This window comes from Trachurus japonicus, chromosome 5 (genome assembly GCF_045865225.1).
Source record: "Trachurus japonicus isolate A0001 chromosome 5, Traja_1.0".
NCBI lineage: Eukaryota > Metazoa > Chordata > Actinopteri > Carangiformes > Carangidae > Trachurus > Trachurus japonicus.
The window spans coordinates 29,511,962-29,534,443 of NC_140911.1; the positions used below are offsets into that span (position 1 = coordinate 29,511,962).

The 22,482-nt window shown below is 40.5% G+C and overlaps 3 protein-coding genes across 4 annotated transcripts; 1 reads left to right on the plus strand and 2 right to left on the minus strand.

Annotated features, from left to right (window-relative positions):
• Window positions 1–436: 436 nt before the first annotated feature.
• Window positions 437–6,185, minus strand: trub2 (TruB pseudouridine (psi) synthase family member 2). Its single transcript, XM_085777259.1, is given in 9 exon segments — window positions 437–855; window positions 858–1,052; window positions 1,133–1,269; window positions 1,355–1,427; window positions 3,798–3,879; window positions 3,977–4,038; window positions 4,438–4,512; window positions 5,650–5,784; window positions 5,948–6,185. Coding segments are annotated over 9 exon segments (966 nt in total). The 5' UTR covers window positions 6,066–6,185; the 3' UTR covers window positions 437–766.
• Window positions 6,186–6,471: 286 nt separating this feature from the next.
• On the plus strand, window positions 6,472–10,383 carry hdhd3 (haloacid dehalogenase-like hydrolase domain containing 3). Its single transcript, XM_085778088.1, has 3 exons — window positions 6,472–6,563; window positions 8,878–9,212; window positions 9,825–10,383. Exons 2-3 carry the CDS (start codon window positions 8,883–8,885, stop codon window positions 10,218–10,220), a joined length of 726 nt encoding a protein of 241 aa, XP_085634214.1. The 5' UTR covers window positions 6,472–6,563; window positions 8,878–8,882; the 3' UTR covers window positions 10,221–10,383.
• A 1,877-nt stretch (window positions 10,384–12,260) lies between these two features.
• tgfa (transforming growth factor, alpha) lies at window positions 12,261–19,753 on the minus strand. Of its 2 annotated transcripts, XM_085777252.1 has the most exons (8): window positions 19,386–19,730; window positions 18,597–18,626; window positions 18,302–18,469; window positions 17,995–18,168; window positions 16,475–16,589; window positions 14,964–15,113; window positions 14,726–14,817; window positions 12,261–14,000 (listed from the first exon to the last, which is right to left on the minus strand). In XM_085777252.1, exons 1-8 carry the CDS (start codon window positions 19,423–19,425, stop codon window positions 13,993–13,995), a joined length of 777 nt encoding a protein of 258 aa, XP_085633378.1. In that variant the 5' UTR covers window positions 19,426–19,730; the 3' UTR covers window positions 12,261–13,992. The 2 variants fall into 2 exon arrangements, with proteins under 2 accessions (XP_085633378.1, XP_085633379.1); XM_085777253.1 differs by lacking the exon at window positions 18,597–18,626 and having other exon boundaries at window positions 19,386–19,753.
• Window positions 19,754–22,482: the final 2,729 nt, after the last annotated feature.

Genomic DNA, 22,482 nt, shown 5'->3' on the forward strand with positions numbered 1-22,482 from the left:
TTGGCCCAATAACTGCATTTGAATCCTTGGGGTGAGTGTCTGGATGAAGCCCACAGGCTTCCCTTTGTCTCCAATGTCTGGAGAGAACAATGTAGTGTGGTACTAACTACAGGGAAAACAGAGACAGTGATCAATTAGTAAACTTCCAAATGATTAATTCCCCTTCACTGCTTCCTACCCAGAAGACAGTGGGGGAACTTGTTGACAACTTGTTGTCCAGAAAATGACTGGTTTAAAACTACATCACACAAGTCACTGAAATAAAAGTTACTTTCACTTTCAGCCACTTGGGGGAGTATTTGAGCAGATAAAGCAGGTGAAATATTCATCTACAAACCTTTATTAGTGCTTCACTCATGGAGCCAGACACTTTCTACTAGTGCAGTGTGTTCCACGTCCTGTTTGCTCACATTCATCGATGAGTGACACAATTAAAAGAAATTGTAAAGATTTGCTAAATTATTTTTAAGTTTATTTCAAGATAAAAAAATGAAACACTTACATAAAGATTTGGTAAATATATATATACATTCTGGTGAAAGTACTGGAACATAGACAATAAACAGACAGTTTTCATATTAAATAGATGCATCATGTAAGGAAATAGAGATACTTTCTCTTTCAGATCACATTCTCATCTGAGCTAAACCTAAAGTGATGCTGTTTCCTCCCTCAGAAAGTCAGTAGAGCAGTCCCATAAGTAACACTGACAGCAAATAATTTCATTTAATTTTTAATTTCTGCTGCCATTGCTTCTTCACTGCTTTCACTGTGTTGACTTGCTGACATCTTCTCCTCCGGTGGCTGTACTCCTAGTGTCGTCGTCTGGGATTTGGAGCGCTGCCTGTGTTTCCAAGAGGAGCGGTATTGCTGGATGGCCTGCGTGATGTCAGAGGCAGTCCAGTGGTGATGCGTCAGGGCGTCCTGCAGTGTAAAAGGTCCGTCTCTGGTGCGTCTCACTCCTTTACACACTGCAGTGCTGCGCAGCTCAAGTCCTATCTCGTGCACAAGTTTGCACAAATATTTCTGAGTTTCATTCAGGCACTGCACCTCTGTAGGAACATGAGACAAAACATTTGTTTTTACATTGTAAAATGAGATGTTAAAGTGTATCTGACTGAAGATTATTTACCTAAAGTGAAGTTCGGGGGCTGGAAGTGAAGGCAGCGTATTCCTGTCAGAATAGGCTCCGACTTCCCCTCCGGACCCAATAAACCCTGGACAGCCAGCTCATAGGCTTCCTGTGAGCGCATGTCTACACTGGAATACCTGCATGGAAAAAAAAAAAGAGGAAGTCAGGGACAAAAGCAGTAAATGAGGGAATGTGAATCCATGTGAGATGTAGTTATCATACATGAATAAGGCCTTCTGATTGGCTCCCTGCAGCATGGCCAGTACTCTGTTCAGCTTATCCAGTGTGATGTGATCTGTTGAATGGAAACAAAGTTCAAAGTTGCTTTATCATCGCTGTGTACATGCCACAGAGAAGAATACATATACAATGAAAATATAAACAATATTTCAAGGTTAGACTGAGTAAAACATATTCACCCACGCACTGGCAAACTCTTTAACATAAAGGGCGTCATTTCTTGCAACTCTAAAAATGTTATCTATATGCTAAAATGCCCTTGCGGCTTGGCCTATATCGGTAAAACTAGTAGGTCACTGAAAACTAGAATATCTGAGCACAGATCTAATATTCGGACTCATGATAGTAGAAGTCCAGTAGCTGTTCATTTTACAACCTTTTCTCACAGTGTGTCAACCTTAAGTTACTGTGGTATCGAACTGGTTAAACAACCCAGCCGTGGAGGTGACTTAAATGCGCTTCTACTTAAAAGAGAGGCTTTGTGGATCTACACTTTAGACACACTGTCCCCTAGAGGTTTAAATGAAGATTTTGATCTGAGACCTTCTCTTTAATGTGTGTGATTATATAATATGTGTGATCATCACACCCGTGATCTTTCAAATGTGGTAATGGTTGCCTAGATCTGATGTAATATGAGAGTGTGTGTATATATACAGTTACTGTAATTCATCTGATGTCCTTGGGTATGTGGATGCGAATGTGGGGCGATATTACCCTCATATGTTTTTTATTTTTATTGTTATATATGTATATGTGACTGTAATGGGATGTATTAGTGGTACATGGTAACATTTTTCTCCAGGTTTATGGTTTAATTACACATGTACCATTGCTTCGAGATCTCTGTTTCCTGTTACTTTGGTGACATCGGATGGATTTTTTCTAACTTTCTATTTTTCTATTTTCCTTGTCTATCACCTGACTGTATGATGGTGCTTTGTATACCTGATGATAGTGTCATGTTATTGTTGCCATAGCATGCTTGTGCACATATATATTTTTTCTATTTTTTTCTATTTTTTCTTTTTCTTGTTGAGTGCTTTATAATGTAATGTTTTTTGGAATATTGTGCACTTAAGATGTGTCACCTGTTTGATCATGTGACCTAAGAGTATATTAGAGGCTCACTGCTTTCACCTGTGTTAGTCTGAGGAAGGGTCTTTGAGCCCGAAATGTTACTCCCTTTGGGTGATAATAAATTATTTATTGCTCTGGAGCTTTTTGCCGGTGTGCGGATTTTTCCTTTTTCATCATAGACTGAGTAAAACAACATGCATACAGTGGCACTAAATAATATGCACATGTACACTAGATAAAAGGCAACTAATCACATATTATAAGGAGGTCAATATATAATAATATAATGTAACTAAAACATTTCCTGTGCCACAGGGGCCGCTGCCTTCTCTGTCAACATGGAAATCAAACCCACGACTTCAAGGTCAAGACAGAGCTAATTAGAAAGACACTTGATCATCTTTCTCTGAGCAATGGCATTCAGGAACAATCAACCTCTGTGTGTATGTGCATGCATAAGTGGGTGTTGGTCTGTGTGGCTGTGTTTCATATAAATGTATGGGAGATAGAGGTTAACAGCAGATATCAGAGGAGTCCCTGATTAATTGACTTGAGCTGTGGCTCTGGCCTGAGGCTCAGAGGTTGCCAGGGCAATTTGAGGGGGTTGCCCCGACGATAAACAGATGAGGGCGGTTTTCTGACTTTTTTGGAGAGAGAGGACAAGTTTGTCTGCAACTTGTCTACAGCCAGAGATACTAGTACTCGACCCCAGTACTTGAGTAAGAGTACAAATACTACTGGTCAAAATTTACGCCGTTACAAGTAAAAGTAGCTCAGTCGACATGTTACTCGAGTAAGAGTAAAAAAGTACTTGCTTTTAAAGGTACTTAAGTATCCAAAAGTACATGCTTTTAAATTTACTTTAAGTAAGAGTAAGAGTAAATTTCTTATTTTTCACATCAATGAATTACTATAATTTTTTCTAAATGAATTTAAGGACCTTTTAACTCTTGTTCCTGAGAATTAACAATGAAACCAGCTGCACTGATGTGCTGCTTTTAGGGGTTAGGGTTTCCTTCTTTGACAAACACAGCTTGTGTCCAATAGGATTTTAGAAAAAAAACAAAAAACAAGAGCAGACCTGAAAGTAATGAGTACTTTTCAGCCTTCCTAGAAATTAACTCGAGTAAAAGTAAAAATATTTGTCTTGGAAATGTATTCAAGTAAGAGTAATAAGTACCAAAGAAATCTAATACTCAAGTAAAGTACAAATCCTCTGGATATGTACTTAAGTACAGTACTCAAGTAAATTTACTCCGTTACTGTCCACCACAGTCTACAGCTGTAAAGGTCAGTGCCTCAGAGCGTTACAAATACAACTGTGTGAAAAGGTGAGGCATCCTACCATAGGTGGACCTTTCCACCACACGACCTGTGTAGGAGAAATCATCCGTGGCAGTCCCAAACTCTCCCTCCAGCGTGTAGTCCTGAAGTATATCACACAGAATCAAAGCCGTTTACACTGTGCCTCCATTTCACCGTACTGCCATTTATCACATGAAACTAATGGAAATCGAGGGTTACCCTGGTGACTCGTGTTCTGTAGAGATCATTCAGGACCTTATTGCCATTACCCACTGCAAGAACTGAAGAAAAAAATGCAGTGAATATTGTGAGAGGGGTCATCCCTATGTTCCCCGGGTCCTATGTTCCCCGCTGTGTATGTGACCCTCCTATGTTCCCTGGTCACCCAGGGAACATACAATTTTTGGTCCCATACCTGGAAGGAGAGTTGTGACTTTGAGTGTTAAGAGGAATTGCCCCATTGGTTGGGTTTAGGCAATGAAGAAAGGGGTTGGTCAAGTTTAGTAAAAAGACCAGGTAGAGGCTAGACAGGCAAAATAGATGGAGAGAGTCCATCAACTGGACAGCAGCGAACATAGGACCCTTTTGGGGAAAAACGGGGAACAGAGGTACGCTCCCATTGTGAGAGGCAACAAGTAATAACAAGACAATGACTGGAACTAAATATGCAACATTCCCACCTAGAACACCAGAGGAAAAGGCATCCAGGCGATGTCCCACCCCGACTCGAATATGCTGGAATTCCGGTCCAGTCACTGAAACAGAAAAAAAACTTGCTATTGACTCACGTACAGTCAGGAATGTGCACAAACCTAACAGCTGCACTTTAATGTAATTCAGTCACACCGGCTGTAATTAAACTTCAGACGTCACTAATGGGCCATCAGACCTCATCTCCTGCGTTATCTATTTTAAATTAGACCAGTGGTTCTGGGCCGGCCACGCTGGGTGGGTGAAGCTCAAGCTGAGCAGACCTCTTCCAGAGCACACACGTTGACATATAATCAAGTTAATTGTTGAATTTTAATATCAGTGAACACATTACTATCATTAATAACTGTTCTGACTGAGCCTCTGCTGCTCTAACAGGTCAGAATCTCTTAAATCTTTTTTATTTCTCCAAAACTGAATCTAATCAGGAAAATACATGAGAAAAATACAAAGTTACTAGACCGTGTTAAATGTGTAAATACGATAGTGAACAAACAATCTTTTTTAAACCATGAACACACAATTATAGTTTTGGTCCACACTAAAACATAATTAAGTCATCAAAAGGGCAGTCAGCCTCTTGGCTAGTGACATCAATGAAATCTAATTGGAGTTAGGATATATTAAAGTTTAGAGTGAAGTTAATTATACCAGACTGGATGTGTGACATCAAGCTTAAAAAGATCAAGATGACCTTGTTACAAGAAGCTTTTATGTGAATACTGAGATCTCAGAGGACGTGATGTGTGAGCTGTCTTTCAGGTGGAGACATAACAGTGACGTGGCCGAGTCTACAGTGACCCTGCAAGCTTTAAAATCACACAGCTGCAGGCCTTGAGGAATAACTGGAGCATTTTAAAGTCTATGTTCATTATGCGACCATACACATATCATGGCGCATTGCATAATGGAGCATGGATACTACAGAGGACACTGCTGCTTTCCAAGAAACAGCCCTAACACACCATCATCAAGGGAGAAATTAATTCCCTTTTTTTTAATCGAGGTATTGTATTGGGTAATTACAGTAAACATCACAACTCACACAACAACGCAATGCAACATGTAAATCTACTACAAACAGAATGACTTGAATGAAAATGTGTCCTTTAGACTGGTCCAGTGTTGGTGACCACATCAAAACTATGTGATTTTATAGAAGACACATGCAGGACACATACCCAGAGGACTTTTGGACAATGCAGGCACAGAGGCTGCAGACAGGGTGAGTCCCTTGGGTGCCTCGGCATCACTCCCCGGGTGGGACAGGAAACGGACCTCTTTTGGACAGGGCAGGGACGGTGCAGCGTTCAGACCTGTAAACCAACACACACAGAGGTCAGCGGGTGTTCAAATCCACGTTGAACTGCAGGGAAGAATGTGTTAGACAAGATAATCCGCACATTGGCTCCAGTATGTTTCCATTTCACTACCGAAACAGACGTCTAACACAGAGAGGGGGAGGTGTGTTATTCTCACCTTTAAGGAGGTTTGACTCGATGGTATCCCGGACGAGTTTCCAGTGAACACCGGGGCTTTTATACACACAAAATAGACCCTCTAACCTCCTAAACATGCGACCAGCGGGAGTAGCCATTGCGTTTCTAATGTCAAGTCATTCCGACTTCTTGAAAAATACAGATTTGGTCATTTTTAGATCATACACTAGGTTAGTTTAGCCAAGGCAGAGTTCGTCTTCCATTCACTTCCATGTACGCAATGCATGTGGCTGACACTAGTTATAAACATTCAACGGGGCTACACCGCCGCCTGCTGGACCGGATGTATGGATGGAAGGTTTACGACGCTTTGCCGTAGGTGAGTTCAACTAGTCAGTTAAACAGAAAATAAAATAAAATAATAATAAACGCGTGTCTCGTGTGTTGTGAAGAGCAGTTCAAGTCGAAGGTTCTTGTTTTTATTTTTCCATTTTCCAGAGTGAGTCGTGATGGCGCTAAAAGGCACCGGCTGCAGTAAAAACCCCAAAGAAGAAGAAGCGGAGAAGGAAGAAGAGGAAGAGGCAGCTGACTGACCGGAGCACTGTTTACCTACACAGTGTACATCCGCTGACTGACTGTCTGAAGACTTGACCTCGGTAATGTTTTCTGTGGTACAGCTCTTGTAGATAGACATCTCTGTGGACGACTAGCTGTCCGAAGTGCTGACAGTTACCTGATAGTATTACTGAATAGCACACTGCTACTAGCTAACGTTAGTGGCAGACATTTCATAGAGCAGCTAATGTCAGACGTCGTTACTTTGACAACTGTGACGATTCCAACCATGCGCTTGTTTATCTTAAAGGTTATAGCTACAACTTTTTCATGAAAAGGATTAATTTTTCAAAAATAATGCATCCACAGAATGTCTAGAGGGGTGCAGAATAAAAGTATTAATTTTACTGATTTAAAAAAAAAAAAATAGTATATAAATAATTGTTTAATAAATTTTGGCGGGTCCGAAATATATAAATATTTACATCTGGTCACGTTGGCAACGTCGTATACATCAAAATGTTGATAAATCCATGGGTAGAGGGCGGTAGAGGCATGTCTGATTACTCACCTAACAGCAGTGATGGGAATAACGTCGTTACTAACAGTGCTACTTTTTTCAATAACGAACAATCAAAAAAAGTTACTGTTTCCCCCGTTTTAATACCGTTACTGACGATAATATGCGCCGTTACTCGCCGTTACTTGACTCAATAAGTCAATAAGTGTATGTTACAGTACACATCTTTTCAATCCAGCCAAACTAGTTGGAAAAAATGAATAACCAACTCACTCATGAGTATCATTGGTTAGTTGCAGATAAACAGGAGGTAAGGGTTAAGTTACGGTTAGGGGCTTATGGGGGGAGAGTCCAAGTCATTTGACATATTTGAGCATTTTATTTAAAAAAGTAACACAATACTTTTCCTGGTAATTAGTTATTTATATAATGTAGTAATACAATTACTTACTGTTTGGGAAAAGTAACATGTAACTATAACTAATTACTTTTTTAAACTAACATGCCCAACACTGCCTACTTTGTAAGCAACTGCCCAGTAGACGCACACACACACAAGCCCTTGGTATCATTTGGATCCACATGATTAGATTTTTATATTGTCAAAAAGTTGTCTCGCTCCCAGACCCTCCTCCAGAGAAGAAGTTAAAAAGTTACAAGTGTTGACATTTTAGAAGCTGGTAACAATCAACTTCTGACATGACTTATTACTATACCTATAAAGGATAAATAGCCTACACTATCAGATTTTTTTTTTTTTTTTTGCTCTGTACTTGGCTGTGGGAATAAAGTACAACAAATTATTGCCCCATAAAGAGGTTAATCCAGATGAGAGTTGAGGTTGAAGGAATGTGTGAACAGTCACATTCTCACCCGAACTAAATATAAAATATGGTGTCATTGGTCACTGCTCAGTGTTGTTGATATTTAAACACTGCCACAGTAGGACAGGCACAGATATAAATACTAAGACCGTTAAATTCCACATGGCTGCCTTAGTGACAGGATCCTGGTGCTGAGTGAAACAGCTGGCCTTGAAGTCATCACAAATCCTTCGTCCAACCACACAACTTCCTAGAGTTAAAATGCACTCGGTGTAAAAGGCCTGTATCAAAACTGTACCATCTATAGTCAGATGAACCCTCTGATAGGTCTGCTGCTGTCACATGTATTTAGAAATATCCAATATGTAAACTAGATATGAACAGAGGTTCCACATTGACGTCTTTATTATTTAAAGCAGAAGTAAGCGGAATGTTTGTGTTAATATAAGTCTTAAATAGTTATATTTTCCGACAGCAATCACTTATATAGAGTGTTTGGTCTGAAACACGGGTCTGTCAGTCACTCTGCTCTGCTGTAAGCCGAGGAGAAAACTTTCCTTGTATCCTACAATCTTTATCCAATGAGGAGAGAGAACGGCATAAAGGGGCGGTCCTCTCTGTGTGTGCAGCCAAGGGATGCGCGTGAATGTGGTGACGTAGGGACGAGGACCAATAGATCCATGATGAGGGCAGGGACTGCTAACTCCATCGGCTGACAAGAAGTTAGCCAAAACGACCGGATCGCTTACTTCTGCTTTAAGCCAGTTTTGTGGTTTTCATTCATTAAATAACTACAAACCAAATCACAGCACACACAATAAAGTGTAGTTTTCAGATTAACCCTTGAGAATCAGACTCACTATTCACTACTCACTGTGTAGCGTGTTGTGTGTGTGAAAACTAGATACCCAGGTCATGGACCTTTTTCCAGTCTTGCTCCACTATATTCAGTTTAATGCACACATTCAGAATATGACTACAGGAAACACAACAGCAAACAGTTAACAGAAATGTTTACAAAACTGATTTTAAACTAGAGTCTGTTTTATGTCTGCGGTCTTACCTGTCCAGGAGTAATGCGAGCTCCTCTACGCTGGGTGCTATGGGATGTGAAGGACACCCTGCTGAAGGTGCGTCTGTCTGTGGGAGAACAGTACTGCAAGGAGGCTCAAAGAATGGGCCTGAGCCTCAATCCAGCAGAGGTGGACGCCGCTTTCCGCCTCGCATATCGAAAATATTCCAGCAGATATCCCAACTACGGCATGGCACAGGGCCTGGGCGGACAGTCCTGGTGGATAGGGGTGGTGAGGGACACTTTCTCCCAGTGCAGAGTGCAAGACCCAGCCCTGCTCAACACACTGTCTCACAACCTTTATCATAACTTCTGCAACGCAGAGAACTGGGAGGTAAATTACAGATCACATGATCCAGGAGTTGTTTATTTGATTTGTGGTATGGTAATGTAATTTTATTTCAAGTTTCAGTGAACAAACTGACAGCAATTGATTTTATTTGCATTGTTTACTGGATAACTTAGTTTATCTGTTATTTATTTATTAACTTACTTATTGTATATTTATGTAGTCGGTTTACTGTTTTTGTTTTGTCCTCCTTGGTTTACTACATACTGGAAGTATTACTGCGTACAAAACTTATATCTTAAATAATTTATGGATTTGATATGGATTGAACAAATATTGATATCTATTAGTTATGTTATTATTAATTAATGGCAGAGCATTTGAAGGAAGCCAAAAGATTAATCAATTTTGGTTGAGTTACGGAGAAGTTGAGGGACTATGTTAGTTTTTAACTCCAACCCACTCCTTTTTGGACATGAGAAAACAAGTCTGCATAGTGCAGCTACTTGCTCATTGTTTTCCAACATGTTTACTTATTTTACATGTTCTAAATAAGAGATTCATTAATTCATTCATTGTTCATGATCACTGTCTGCAGACGTGAACCGATAATACAGAAAATAGCAACTGATGTTGTGTAACATGCCTTTGTTTTAGGTATTTCCAGACTCCAAGAAGACCCTGGAGACCTGTTCTTCTATGGGACTGAAGCTGGGTGTGGTCTCCAACTTTGACATCCGCTTAGAAGCTATCTTACGTGCTTGTGGCCTGCTGACTGACTTCAGCTTTTTGATAACATCAGAAGAAGCAGGTGTAGCAAAGCCCAGTCCAGTCATCTTTAACCAGGCGCTGCAGAGGTGCGGCGTAGCAGCCGGCAGCGTTGCTCACATCGGGGACCACTACGTGAATGATTACCTCGCCTCTCGGTCCGTGGGCGTCCACGGGCTCCTGTTAGACCGACACGGCAAACATGACCGACCTGAAGTTCCTCGAGAGCATCGACTCAGCTCGCTGGAGGAGCTGCCATCACGGCTTCAGCAGCACATGGACTAAAGCCAAACAGACATTAGCTCAAGTGTCTCACTGTGGTGCAGTTAAGGACCTTATGGCAGGGATATACAGTATATATATATACACTACATTTACTTAAGTGGCCCTGACAAACATGTACAGGAAATCCAGAGTAATATATAAACTATGTAATTATCATGCATTTTTACTGTAAATAAACTAGAAGCAATCAACATCAAATAATTGTCTCTCTTCGTTTGATGGCAAAGTATAAGACAAGAAGAATAACTAAACCTTGACCTTATGATCTGTAAAATTTTAATCAAACAAACAAAACACTAAAGATGTCATTTTAGAATTATGTGAAAGTGAAACTGATCCATCCCATTCTCATGACCGTGATGCATCAGTAACACCTTCACACAGCCTCATCAAATCTGGCCCAACCAACATTCATGAACTGAGTCTGTGGTGGGGGGTGACGGGGGGGTCAGGGGCATGGTGCCTTCATGGAACACCTTTAAGCCATTACTCAAAACTTCACATGGCAAAACTCAAACAGAATTCCACACAGAGGGTCAATATCTTTTATGGCTCTGGATAAATGGGTCTGTAATCTGAAACCAGTGCTGGAGGAACACAAACCACAAGGCACTGGCAGTAATTCTAGTTTCATTATTTTCTAATGCTTTTAGAGCAGTAACTCTAACCAGATTTGATATTTTTTTCCAAGTATTTTGTGGCTTTGTATTTATTTAAAATATCTGTTATGTATAAAAAGAAATATATTCAACAATGATTAGTGGTCGCCATCATTAGTGATTAAAGTCAACTCTGACAAAATAAACGTTAACCAGATGATCAGGAAAGCATGGGGAGATGCAGAATGCACACCAAAATAAATTCATAATAACTGACTCAAAAGAGCAAATGAATTCATAATTAAGAATTTATAATCATTAAGATATGAAGATTTAATGAAAAACAAACCAATGGCTATGTTTTGTGACCTCTTGCCCTCAGGAGCAGCTACCAGTACAAATTACATGAGGTGACCTTTTAACTGAAGGCGCAGAGCTTTCATCGTTCCTAATGATTTGTTTCAGTGCTTAGCAGTTAGGAGAACATGGCAGGGTTGCTTAACCCTAATACCTTTGTAAATACTCTTATTTCAAACCATCTGGTCAGAGGCAGATAATGAGAATGTTGGGCTGGGGATCAAAAGGACAAGAGGAAGAAAAAAAAACAGAATGGCATTGCAGTCCAAAGCAGGGCCCCAGCCTCTTATAGGGAATAGGGATTGACACTTGTCCAAATCAGATTTAAAGACTCAAAAGACTCCCCTGATGTTCATAAAACTGCCGGCCACTTCAAAACAAAACATGGAAACCAAGGAACCCATTTTTATTAGTCAGTAGTTTTGATTTGTCTTGCCTTGCTTTCATTTGTTTCCCCCTTGTGTTGCTTTGTATGTTAAAGGCTATTGTGTATCTTTAGGGAAGCACCCACAAGAGCTGCTTAATTCAAAGCTGGTTTAGTAGCTCAGCCAGACGGCTCTAAAGGGCTCCACTGAAATCCAATTGCAGACATAATGGGATTGCGAAACAAAAAAACGAAGCTCCTCATGCAGAGCGAAAGGAAAGAGCAGGGACGACGTCAACCCAACGGCACACAGTGGACACGGGAAACAAATGGGACCTGTGTGACGCAGTCTTGGACAGCGAGCTAATGTTTTAACATGAATAGGTATAAATCCTAAATGACATATAAATAAATAAAACTTAAAGGCAATATAAAGGAGGACTAATATTTCCTTCAGCTATAAAAGCACTCAAGAGTTGGGCTCTTTGTTCAATTGTGCCTGAGGTTCAGGGTTTCATGTTGGCATTTCCGTCTTGAGGAGCAAAATAGAAGAGCTGAGTGTCCGGAAATCAGGGTTTTTGAAGAGAGATAAAAAAAGCAAAGAGCTTTACAAGTGAAAAGAGGGTCACGCGAGGGATCAAAAAAAGAGGAAGAAATAGGGCTCAAGAGATGGAGAAATTATTAATAAGTGTATTCATAAAAAATACAGCGACACCAACACATACTTGCATTTTTAATTTCTTCATTGGAAAACACATTAATGGAGGCTTTCCAACAGTGACAAGAGTAAAGGGTTAATCATCAGCAGGATCCCCTCCTCTGATGATCTTTGTATCGACACTATATATTCATACATACATATATACACAGAATATCTCTGTGTGTTGATATTTACACATCAATGCTGTAATAACAAACATTAACACATATCATCACATACTGTAAACAAAGACAAGCAAATCATCCCCTCAGAATCGTTTGGCATAGAAATACCATCACATTGGTTTTACGGTGGATCTTTTTTTTTTTTTTCCTTTGTCTCATAACACAAAGCATGCGTATACTTCATATCTGTGTCAGTTTGTAATAATATTTCTTATTCCTTCACCAATTATATTTCCAAGTCTTTTTTAAAAGGAAATCTTAAATATCTTCAATTTTTAAACTTCAGAGGTTTTTTTTTTCACTTTAAAAGTATTTATATTCAAAGCAGAAGCAGTGCTAATAATGATGATAATAATAAAGACGGTGTGATTTAAGTGCATGCATGCTTAAGAGGATGTGTACAAACCGTGGGTCTCATCCCGTCAGTGCTCATTGAGGCAAAGGTGGAAACACGTGTATTTGGCATCTCTCAGTATGTGGACGCTTTTTCAAGTGACTACAATGTACAGTAAGTGCAGGGGGGTTTCTTTATGAACAGTAAGCAAGCTTGCAGAAAAGTGCAAGTAGCCTACCATAAAAACAGTGTGGCCACCCAGGATGTGCATGTGTCAATACAGTTATAGCTCTGAATAAAAACCTCTAACGCATGAACATGTTCAAGTACGGCTCAGGAATAAAAAACAAAACAAAAATAAAAATAAACTGACAGATATTTTCACTTCAGCGGCAAAACTGGAGTCATCAAACCATTTGAAATATCACCTGAATGATTTTTTTTTCTCTCCAACACATATGAAAATCGTATTTGAAACAATTTTCAGTTGCAACCTTTGTGTGTAGTAATAACGATGGAAGTCCATGAATGTCCAGGGGTGTTAATCCATTAGCAGTCAGTCCAGGTACAATTCCTACCCCCGTCAGGTGACGTGAGTTCCTTCTTTAAAAACAAAGACACTAAAATGTTTTTAAAGCATCAGTTTCCCCACCATCATTTCTTTAAAAAAATGTCCTCTGTGAAAAGTGTGCGAAGATATTAAAAGACAAAGATAGGAATTGGGGTCTTCTGACTTAAGTCAATGAATTGTTATCGTCCCACAGCCCAAAAATAAACACCTCTCCTATTCAACGTCTGCACCAGATGATTAATGGCCTTGCAGGTCGTTTCTCACGTCCTCCAGGAGCGGCCATAAGCAGGAATCAGGACACGCGGAGCTCTTCCAATGTAGGATTTGGCAGCAGCTTTTTTTCAGCTTTAGGCTGAGTGTTCACAGTTCTGCGTGTGTTTCCACAGAATCAAGAAGTGAAGCAAACATGTTCCTATGTCGGTGCAGTCCAAAAGTCCCTGTCAGTGTTAAAAAACAAAAATCTCATGGAACATTTACCCACCCATATGAAGCAGGCCTACCTCCGCCACACTGCAGATAGTGCTTCTTTGCCTCTGGCCAGGTGTGCTTGGGTAGAACATGTGAATACCACTTTGGATGCAATCCTGAGGGTTTGCGGACCAGACAGATGAGGAAAATTAAACACGCCATGATGCAAACAGCTCGTGTTCCAGCAAGATGTCTCAAACCACTGAAAGGGAAATAATGAGTTGGTAAGTTCTTTCTTTCCTGTGAGGATGCAAGATCTCTTAAGTATAAGGTCGGGCACATTCTTTTTCTTATTGCTCACAAATCCCATAACCCTGCTATCCCGCCAAAAACGATTTAAACCTGCTAACAAGTGTTACCTTATATTATCTCTGCAATAGATCTCAACTATTGTCTAAAAACTAAAGAGTAAAAAAAAAAAAACTTCACTGAGCTACGACATCTAACTGGGTCACATGTTCACCCTAAATGTGGCCATTGTAGGTAATTTTAAGTAGATCCCACATACGTCATGCTGCCATAAATACCAGTGCACTAAATGTGCATTAATCCACCGCTGAAAGTAGTCCCCTACACATCGCATTGTTAACTCCTGCTGGAGTAACAGTTTTCTAAGAGAGTGTGATTATGTGACCTATTTATACGTCTAATAAGGACAAACAGCTCAGTGCCAGAACACTAGGGAAGTTGGAAATTATAGAGAAACAGACACATTGTTGATTTTTGGCTGAAATGTAGAGCTCTTTATTCTACTCATACCTGTATTTACAAGCGTGCACTGGGCCAGCAGCATTCGTCAAATTCCATAAAGCTATCAACAGTTAGGCCTTCATTTCATTTATTTAAACCTGGCAGACAAAAACAAACACAACGGTGCACATGCAATTTTTTCTTTTTGTAAAAAACATAAGAAAGAAACAAAGGTACCGCTCTCAGAGGGGTAGCAGGACGCTGCATGCTTCTCGGTGACGTAGTGATGCGCGTGTCTCCGTCTCTGACAGTCCTGCCTCCACCAGCAGCTGGAAAATAAAAGACTTGAGTAATAAAAAAAATCCTACAAAAATCAACGGGCCTCATACTGCTCCGTCCATGTGTCCAGAGACTGGTGCACAGGATGGAGAGATTGATATTGTTGTAAGAATCAATTGAAATATGCTTTACTCACTGTAAAAGTGTACACAACACCATGATCAGAACACACCCAATGACACACAACACCAGCACCGTGGCAACGGTCTGTGGTCGGTGATTAGTTGCTACTACAGCGAGCAGGTCCGCGTGCTCACACCTCATCCCCATGAAGCCTGGATGACACCTGAAACACAGAGTCAGATCGGTCTGAGGACAGAAACTCTGGCTCATCAGTTTTATATGAAGCACAAATCAGATCTGTGTGGAGACACGCTGAGTCAGAGGAATGATAAAACTGCCACAATCTAAGAGCATCACAATAAAAGACCAACATGTGTGAGGGGAGCGATCCAGTGGAAAAGAGCTGAAAACAGAAACGACTGCAGTGTCCTACTACTGAAACAGCGCGTTAACGTCATTGGAATATAAGACACCACAGTCACTCAACTTCAGATTTTCTTTTTTTAACATTTTTAAAGTTTTTGAAATCAGTAAATTCAATTTTGTAAATTCTACAAAATCAGACCACAATGGACAGCTCTTGTTCAGTTCTAGGTACAAATACACAAAAGAGTGTTTTTAAAGGGATAGTTCAACATTATGGCAAATTTCCCCATTGCCATAATCCCTATAGTCATAGCAGTAGGTTTGTTGTTAACCTTTATTTGTCAATGCAGAGTTGCGAGCTGCTCAGAGCTACGCTATGAGGCTAATGGGATTTCATGGTTTCCCTAATCAAACTCATCAAATACACAATCCAACAACTCCAAAACGCTGTCGTGGACAAGTTGTGACCTGCACATTCACCACGCTATGAGATAATAACGGAACGTTACGAGACAGTTGTTTTCGAGGTAAATACAGAGACTGCTTGCTGAAAAACTGTCCCTGAAGGCAACGCGCATCAGCAGTTTTGCATGAATTTACCTCTAAAACGACTCCATCTCGTAACGTTCCATTATTATCTCATAGCGTGGTGAATGTGCAGGTCACAACTTGTCCACAAAAGTGTTTTGGTGTTGTTGGATTGCGTATTTGATGAGTTTGATGAGGGAAACCAAGAAATCCCATTAGCCTCCGTATCGTAGCTCTGAGCAGCTCGCAACTCTGCTCCGCCGTTCTAAAGATAGCTTGCACCAACAAATAAAGGTAATGAACCTACTGCTATGACTATAGGGATTATGGCAATGGGCCAATTTGCCAAAATGTTGAACTTTCATTTCATATATAGTATACGTGAAAGGTTGGAGTTACTCTATCACATTTCATTATGAGAGATATTATTAGCTTACATACATATTAGCTTATTTGCATCCATTTCTTTATTTATTTTTTTATATAGGCTATATACCGTATATATTTTGGGGGGATTTTTTGCCTTTAATGACAGGATAGTTGAGAGAGACAGGAAATGGGAGGCAGAGAGGGGGGGAATGACACGCAGGATAATTTGCATCCATTTCTAATGGTTCAGAAACCAAACAAAATTGAACAATGAAATGAAAACAAGGCTGATATTTCATATTTGGACAAGTATTGACTTACACACACGCAGGCGTCTCCTCTAATATCAGGAAGCGACACGTGCCGTGGAAGCAGAAATGGCGGTGAGAGTCTGGGCAGTCGTCGAAATGAGACCGAACTGCCGCAGCCACAAACTCTGTGAAGACACACAACAAGGCATTGTTGACATCTTCAGAGACACATACTGTATATATAAAAGGTTTATGAAAGTTCAGGACAGTGTTTCTGCTGTTTCTCAGACCATGAGCTACTAATATTTCTCAGTGGAACCAATGCAGATTAAATTATCTTGGTGCAGCTGTGTGGCCAGTTCTCTCTTAAGTCCTGAGTATGGGGCAACATCTCCTAATATCATGATGCGCTCAACAAAATTCTGCCTTGATGATCAAATGTAATTCAACAGCCATTTGTCAGCGTACGGATCATGAGACGGTCAATATCATAAATCTAAAAATAGCCTTAATCTGGCAGAGGCCTGAAACGACATGTTCTAAATCCTAAAGCTGACACCCACGCCACCACCGGTGAACTGAAGCCTTTTGTTGGCAGTTGCGTGTGGATGTGTGATGGCTTACATCTCTCATTGTTCCTGGAAGGGGCAATTAGAGTCAAGAAAAGTCAAAGAAAACTCCCACCGAGGGACTACAAACAAAAACTCTATCCATCAACCTGCATTAGGAGAGAACATCCCTGAAGGATCCTTTATTCTTTAGCAGAAATTAAAGCCTTTGCCGTAGCTTAGGTTTTTTTTTTCTTCCAAGCAGCTATATTAGTTTTCATTCCGACAAACAAAATAACTGGACAAAAATATCAGATTGAATGAACCATTTAGACAAAACCAGACTTTTTTTTTTTTTTTTTTAAACGCACAAGCTGTACAGTCAGACAAATTCCTACATAACTTACATAACAGACGTCAGTGTTCCACAAGCAGTCGAAACAGATGCCACAGTGTGGCATTCAGGGTGGGACGAGCATGAACATCCAGACAGATAGCTGCACAACAGCCTTCGTCACACACTCCATTCCAAAGGTAAATGGGCTTTTGGATTGCAGCCTACATGTATTGTCTCCTTTTTTCAGACTCTGTGAAAGCCCTCTGTTGTCCCTGAGGCATCTGCCTACCAACCCCTCTCTCATTCCATGTGATTTTGGCAGTCGAACGAGAACATTGAGACAGAAACCGGCCTTTAGGGCGAGGAAGGTGCTTTTCACATAATAACCCAGTACTGTAGGTGCAGCTTTTGTGGAAATGCTGAAGATACTGTTCATAATCTTTCATTTACCACAACTGCTGCCCTCACTCACGCTAACAGGATCAATTATCAGTGTGCGCCACACTGTCTGCATAATGTTGATGCACTGCAGCTCAGTGGGAGGCTTTACAGTATGGAGGACTCCTGCTGTGGAGGCAACGCTGCAGTGAGAGTTTATCAAGGGCTGCAAAGAGGACAGTTGGCACAGTCTGCATGAATTTTCCTTGAGATGACAATGACACTGGTCTCTTCCCTGCATCTTGGCACAACTGTGCGAACACTTACTTTTAACTGGGGGGACGCTGGCAGTGGTAGCTGCAGTCGTTGTTGTGGCGATGGTACTTCTGCTGAGAGTTGCAGAGCTGTTTGTGGAGCTGTTCTGAGCTGCAGATGAATTTGTGGTGATGGAAATGCCAACATCAATAATCGTTGAATTGTTCTCAAATGTAAAGAGGGAATCTGCACAGAGGAAAACAAGACAGATGTTAACATATCATACAGCCTGATAGGTAAATTACAGGAAGAGGTACAAATCCCTGCAGCAATATCTTACAGAGATTGATGAGCAACCCCTTCATACAGTCTGACTTACTTTTGGCAGTAGGGATGTCAGTTGTAGTGGTCGCTGTGCTCGCACTGCTGGTTGTTGCGGAGCTGCTGGTGGAGGTGTTGGGACCAGCGGTGGAGTTTGTATCAATGGAGATACGAGCTTCAATGATTGTTGAATTGCTCGGCCCTGCTCCGAACGTAAAGAGGGAACCTACCGAGAGCAAAGCAAACATCTGTTAGATGACAGCACGGTCCCGATGTGAGAAATTATAGGAAGAACAACAAATCCCTGCAGGAATATGATAACAGAAAAACCAGAAAGTTCACTGTAAACTCACCATTGAGTACCACAGACATACTAAAAGTACCTATAGGAATATAGAAAATATATATTACTGTATTGTGATTCCCCCTCCCCTCCCCTCCCCACCCCACCCCAAGAGACCAGCATAACGTGACACCAGGTGTCAGCTACAGTGTATACGATGAACAACCTGAGGGTAGGACCTAGAAAATATGTCACTATGCTGCTGTGATCATGTGACCGGCTCTTCAATGTGATATCGATGCTTCATTGAGTAACTGGTACCCAACAATAGTAACAGGGTCAAGCATCCACTAAAAGGATGAAACCCAAGCACTATAAATACACAATGTCCTGTGAAGCCACACAACCTATAGAGGCTGAGGAAAAAAGGATCATTGAAATCTGAAGGAAGTGAGAAGTATGCCTTTCTTTTACAGAATCCTTCCACCACAGAGAAACATAGAGCACAACACATGAACCCATTGGAATAATACAGCCACTTCAGTTTAAATAAATGGAGTCACTCAAGAGCATACTGACACCACTATCAAGGAAAAGCATGAGCCACAGTAAGGATAATGCAACTGATAAGATCAATGCACTTTGAATTTAATGGGAGTATTGTTGTGACTGCAATGAAAGTGGTAATGTAATCTACTGCATTCATTTTAAATAACATCACATCATGAGCACTGAGGAGTCCCATCTCACTTTCTACTCTATGAACCTTTATCTCTAATCTCTACATTTATCTCAACCTGAAGTGACGTGGGCTCAGAATAAGATCTGATCATTTTTCCTGCTCAATTCTTCTACTCACCGCTAATGAGGAAAATTGTATCCCAGAATATCCGCGTCATCCTGACGGAATCGAAGCCTAAACAGCAGAAAGTTGAAGTGGAGCTTCAGTGGAGTGCGGCCGTGTGATGAGAATCCACATTAGTCATTAGTGTTGCAGACTCCAGGACGAGCGGCGGCGGCGGCGGCGGCAGCAGCGACCATCAGCACAGAAAATATTCAATCACACAGCAGCTCCGTCCACCAACATGTGATCTAGTGACAAGTTGACACGCTGAGGTCTGCAGGTCACTTCGACCCGTGTTCTCCCTCGATCCCCTTCTCTCTATTTATCTCTCTGTGTGTTTCTTCCTCTCTCTCCTTCCTCTCCTGCAGGTCGGACGGCCGTCTAACTTCACTGTGTTCAATTGAGGAAACTCGTGTAATCCTGTCAGAGGCTGACCAATTAGAGGCGGAGAGGGAGGGGGGAGGAGGGGGCACCGTCTCATTATGACCTTAATATGACTTTTTTCTTCTAGCAATTAGCTGGACTTCCTGGATAATAATAAATATTTAAATTAAAATGCACAAGAGTCTACAATAAGTTTAATTTTAAGTCTAAAGTATAAACTGGGAAACTGCATGACACGTTTTTCCATTTGAAGAGTTCATTTGCAAAAGCAGATAACTCTTTTTTTTAAATTATTATGATATCAGTCAAACCAAAGTTGAGTGGCTTTGACCAAGCAGAAGAGACCTACAAAAACAAATGTAACTCAAAAAATAAAGCTTTATTGAAAACAACACTATATAAAGAATAATTCAAAAGCATCAGCTCATTTTTTTCAAAATGGCATTTATCTGCTTTTGCAAATTAACTCTTCATTTGCTTTTGTCCAACTTAAGATGTTGTAGAAATTTAATTTAATTTTGAGATATATGAATGTAGCTGAATTATTATTATTATAAATAATAATTATTAGTAGTATTGTGATTATTAGTAGTATCTTCTATATATGTTCTAAAATTAATAAATTATTTTTTAAAAGCCATTGTTCTAGCTGCAGTCTGGGAGGCACTAGGCAGCATCACATAGGAGGACATAAGGAGACTAGACAAATTAGTTAGGGGGAAAAAAAGAAGAATAAGAAGCTGGCTCTGTGATTGGAGCCAGGTTGGACACACTGGTGGAGAGATGCACACTGAAGATGTTAGAGGTCATTCTGAACAACTCAGATCATCCACTTCATTACACCTTGATGGAATAAAAAAACAGCAGTGGTGGACGGCTCCTCTCTCCTCACTGCAGGACAGAGAGATACAGAAGATCCTTCATACCTACAGCCACCAGGCCCCTTCTGCAAATTGTAGATGAGATTATGGATAAATTAATTTCCCTTTAGGGATTCATAAAGTAATTTGTATCGTATCTTATTATTAGTAGCTGGGCCTAAGAAAAGCTCATGCATCCCCATCTGTCCAAACAGTTTGGTCCAGATTCTGATATCTTGACGAAACTTGGTCAGATTGCCAGATGAAGCTTGTAGTGGATATTCATGAGCTCTGAAGGACCATTCAGTGCCACTCTCCACCACAGAGCCCTCTGTCAGGTCCACAAGAGCTGCCAAACCTTCCTGGAAAACTGCAGCAGTGAAGTGTTTTGGGTAGAGTCCAGTGGAGCTGTTCCCAAACTGATGGGAAACAGTGTGCTCTCTGTGTCTCCTCTACATTTCCTTCAGACACAACAGTCAAAAATCATTTTTATCCCAATTATCCAAAATGTGTCCTATCTCTCCAGTAAATTAACAGAAGAAAATATACATATGGATTCAAATTTTAAGTGTTATCTACATTCCCCCCTCTTTAAACACTCAGTCAATAAAGTCTTGTTTTAATTTTCCACAAAACTCCAAATCAAAATATCAGGCTAGGTGAAATCATTTCATAACCTGAAGTTCAAAATGCAGACAACAGAAATCCCTGTTTGATCCCTCAGTAATGATGTACCTTCTTTAAAGATGATCACAGGCCTCTCTTTAACTAGTGCCGGTCTCTGATCTGTCACTCACAGAAGAAATAATAAAAGATCAAATCTCCATACTGAAGCAGCCTGCCAACATTTCAAACCAGCACCATCTGCTGGACACCAGCAGGTACTTTGCCACAATCACACTTGTTTCCATGAAGCTTAATAACAGCATTAACATTCAGATGGAGATTACAGAACAGTGTTCAAGAAAATGGTTATAGGCCTACTGTACATCAACAAATACATGTAGTTAGTTAAGATAGATAGATAGATAGATAGATAGATAGATAGATAGATAGATAGATAGATAGATAGATAGATAGATAGATAGATAGATAGATAGATAGATAGATAGATAGATAGATAGATAGAGATAAAAACTGTTGATGCCAATTCGTTGTAGCAAAGTTGAGGCTATTTACTAAAGTTTCTTCAGCCATTAGCACCAGCATCAGTAAGCTGCCCTGTTGATGATGCACATACACAGACAGACGTCTTGGAGCCAGGTAGCAGGAGCGCTGCCTGCTACATACATAATGCATAGAGGCTCAGGCTGCTGCTTGTTAACAGGACATGTGATACTGTCTGTCAGTGGTGCCTGTACTTAAAGAACTGTTACTTTTAAAGGCTTAAAAGCATTTATTCAACTGTCAAACCTGAAGTAAAACAGAAAATAAGAATATAAATTTATAGAGAGAGTGTTAAAGGTGCTTCAGTGATGCATGTCTAAAAAATGAATTAAAAAAAAGATAATTGTTGTATTCAATAAAATCAGCCTGAACCACAACAACTCTGTTTATTTCTTTAGGGTGTGACGTCAACTACCACGTGCAGGGACCACCCCTAAAATTGATGGGAAACCTCACTAACCTGAATGCGCGTGCGTAGTTGTTCTTAATTACTGACAGACAACATAGCTACCTATGTGGCATTAATTCTGCTCACACTCTCTCGTGCGCACAGAGCGGTTCCCCTCGGTCAATCATTGTTATTGCAGGTAGGACTCCTGTGAGACATCAACTCGGTGTTTGACCACTTGTGCGTAACCGGCCCGGGGATTGCGCAAATGCAGCCAATCATAAGAGGCCTAACTACATCTCACGCGCGCTCA

Coding starts and splice junctions, on each gene's coding strand:
- hdhd3 (XM_085778088.1), top strand. CDS start 8,883: ATGCGAGCTCCTCTACGCTGGGTGCTATGGGATGTGAAGGACACCCTG. Junction 9,213..9,824: donor GCAACGCAGAGAACTGGGAG/GTAAATTACAGA, acceptor CCTTTGTTTTAG/GTATTTCCAGACTCCAAGAA.
- tgfa (XM_085777252.1), bottom strand. CDS start 19,425: ATGACGCGGATATTCTGGGATACAATTTTCCTCATTAGCG. Junction 18,627..19,385: donor TACAATTTTCCTCATTAGCG/GTGAGTAGAAGA, acceptor ATATTCCTATAG/GTACTTTTAGTATGTCTGTG. Junction 18,169..18,301: donor TGACATCCCTACTGCCAAAA/GTAAGTCAGACT, acceptor TCCTCTGTGCAG/ATTCCCTCTTTACATTTGAG.